This window comes from Helobdella robusta, assembly GCF_000326865.2.
Source record: "Helobdella robusta unplaced genomic scaffold HELROscaffold_413, whole genome shotgun sequence".
In the NCBI taxonomy this organism is placed as follows: Eukaryota; Metazoa; Annelida; class Clitellata; order Rhynchobdellida; family Glossiphoniidae; genus Helobdella; species Helobdella robusta.
This window is the reverse complement of record NW_008704955.1, coordinates 4,747-7,885: the sequence shown is the minus strand read 5'-3', so window position 1 is coordinate 7,885 and position 3,139 is coordinate 4,747. Positions and strand designations below refer to the sequence as shown.

The following is a 3,139-nucleotide window of genomic DNA, read 5'->3' as shown; positions in this document are numbered from 1 at the left end:
ATTGCTACAGATACACATTGAAAAAACGTTGAAATTCTCCATAACACAAAAACACACAATAACTTATTTACTATTACTAACCCGGGTGCTATATGTTGTTTTTATGTATTAATATTAAGATCTTTTGGTTTATCCACGTTTTTTCATCTTTGGTTTATATTCTTTGTTTTTCCGGTTTTTAAAACACACGATATTAAATAGTTTAATCACCACGTTTATTGTTTTGGTATTCTCAGTTGTGATGGCTTCCTTTTTATCTACATCTGCTCCGAGAAGTTCAAGACAAAAGGATAAAATTTATTTAATTGGTTTTGTGACCCACCAAATTACTGGTGGCAAATTACCATCAAATCGTCAAGTGTTACGTAGTTTGTTTTATAACATCCGTCAAGTAAAGCTGAATATAAAAGATGCGGCTAGGTTAACCATAAAAAAAGTTTTTATTTTCTGGGAGAAAGCAAGGATACAAACAAAACATTTGAAAGACTCTGTTGCTAAGCTAGAAAAACTTCATGAAGAATGGAGAAAACTACAAAAAAATTCTAACAGAACTGGACCAGCTCAGACAGAGAAAGAAAAACTTTTTAAGGCCATACTTGATGACCTATTTGACATAGCTCATCAAGATGCACTCCAGACTGCAACAGAGGAAGACAAATTGTTTTTGCTTAAGCAGAGAGAAAAGGGGCGCCCAGGTGTCATGGGAGGAGTTGATTTACAGTGTGTAAAAGCTGAAGAGCGTTGGCAAAAAAGAAATGCTTCGGAAATGGCGAGGTTAACAAAATTTAGGACAAGTTCAGGTGAGTTAATTAAAAGTAGATTGTTATTCTTGTTTAATTATAATGATGTGTTTTATATTTTAGAATTAGAAGAGCTTAAATATTTAGGTAGCAGCACGTCAGATGAAGATGAAATTGAAGATAATGATCAACGCACAGAGAAGGTAGATATGGTGACACTAAATTATGGGCCTGAAAAAAAGATGAAAAAATACACTAGAGGTACTGAAGAAATTGTTAATGAAAAGTTATTTCTAATATTGGATAGGTGTGCTATTTCAGATAGAGACGCAGCTAGAATAATATCAGCTACAATTGAATCTCTTGGCCATGATTCTCAGCAATATATTGTAAGTAGGAGTGTCATCCGCTTGCGCCGGCAAGAATTTAGAAAATAAAGAGCAAAACTCATTCAACAAAGATTTACAAATTCAGAATTAGAAGGAGCAGTTGTACATTGGGGTGGGAAATTACTTCCAGATATGTTAAATAAAGAAAATGTTGAAAGAGTTGCAGTCTTAATTAGCTGTGGAGAAGAAGAACAGTTAATTGGAGTTCCCCTATTAGAAAATGGTGCTGGCAGTACAATTGCAAAATCTGTTTATTCAGAACTTGGAAAGTGGGGTGCACTAGACAAGATTCAAGCAATGTCCTTTGACACAACTGCCGTGAATACTGGCCGCATTAAAGGCGCTTGCGTTTTATTAGAGCAATTGATGGAGAAAAAATTATTGTATCTTTCATGTCGCCACCACATTTTGGAGGTAGTGTTGAGATCAGGTTTTGATGCTGCATTGGGAAAGACTACAGGCCCTCAATCGGATATTTTCAAAAAATTTAAAACTGAATGGAACAGCATTGATAAAAAAAAATTTAAATCAGGAGTTAAAGATAAAAGTGTAGCCAGCAAATTGATTAATCCGGATCAAATTTCAAGTTATCTTCTAAAACAATTAACAGTTCATCATTCAAGGAGCGATTACAAAGAATTGATTAGTCTTTGTCTTATATTTTTAGAACGCTTTCCGTCAGAAAACATCGTGTTTGCGGCTCCTGGTGCTTTTCATCACGCAAGGTGGATGGCGAAAGCGATATATTCATTGAAAATATACCTTTTAAGAGAACAGTTTCAACTGACAAATTTTGAAAAGCAAGGATTCCATGATATTTGTCTATTTATTATAAATATTTATGTGAAAGTGTGGTTGGATGCCCCGAAACCTGCACTTGCTCCAAACCAAGATTTACAATTGTTAAAATCTTTGGTAAATTACAATAAAGTCAATAAATTTATCTCAGATAAATCAGTTTCAAAATTTATAAACCACTTATGGTACCTCAATCCAGAGCAGGCTGTTTTTTCATTATTCGATGATTCATTAAGTAATTGTGTAAAAAAGAGAATGGCATCAAAATTAATATCTCAAGCAAATGAGGATGAAGAACTTGATGACTACTGTGATATGAAACCACTAATAAAATTAAATGAAGTATCAGAGATATTAGACAAAAATGTTGACCATTTTATTTCATCACAATCAATCAATTTTTCAAAAAGATATAATATTAATGATCAATTTTTGCATACCAATCCAGAATTATGGAGTAATAACGAAAAATATTTGAAGAGTAAAAAGATTGTGGACGGATTAAAAGTTACAAATGATACAGCAGAGAGGGGTGTTAAATTAATAACAGATTACAACTCATGTATTACAAAAGTCGAAGAACAAAAACAATATCTTTTGCAGGTAATTGCTGAATGTCGGACAAAATTTCCTGGTTGCTCAAAAGCCTCCTTATCCGAGCCTCTACCTTTTGAACAAACAATGAGTTAAAGTAGTAATTTATTTGATGTATTACAACTATAAACAATATAATATGATTAAAAAATAAGTTTATTTGTTAATAATAATGATTTAGATACAACGGTGTTATTTTAAAAACATTTCTTCATAAACAAATTAAGTTTTTGTGTGTTTTTGTGTTATAGTGAAATTCAACGTTTTTTCAATGTGTATCTGTAACATTGCAAATATGTCAGAAACTATAATTTGTAGCTAAATAGTGATCACATAGTAACATTTGAAGAAAACAAATCAATGAACAAAATAAAATTTAAATCATGTTTCTAGAGTGAACCGTTTTTATTTTACATACAAAAAACTGCGTTTTTTTTCTAAATTTTCCAATTTTTCGAAATTTCAACCTCGATGAGGCACGGGTTAGCATTATCCAATTGAGCTAAAACTTTACAAATGTCATTTTTTAGTCAAGTGGCACAATTTAGGGGGTTCCCCCGATAAGATTTCGAAATTTTTTTTTTACATATAGCGTTGTAACCACCCTAGTGCACATAA

General features: G+C 32.1%; 1 protein-coding gene across 1 annotated transcript; it reads left to right on the top strand.

Moving 5' to 3' along the window:
* Positions 1-241: 241 nt before the first annotated feature.
* Positions 242-2,617, top strand: HELRODRAFT_184410 (hypothetical protein; the record flags this gene model as incomplete). The annotated part of the gene is made up of 2 exons (XM_009025451.1): positions 242-1,133; positions 1,215-2,617. The coding sequence occupies 2 exons, from the start codon at positions 242-244 to the stop codon at positions 2,615-2,617; spliced, it is 2,295 nt and encodes a 764-aa protein (XP_009023699.1).
* Between the last annotated feature and the right edge of the window lie 522 nt (positions 2,618-3,139).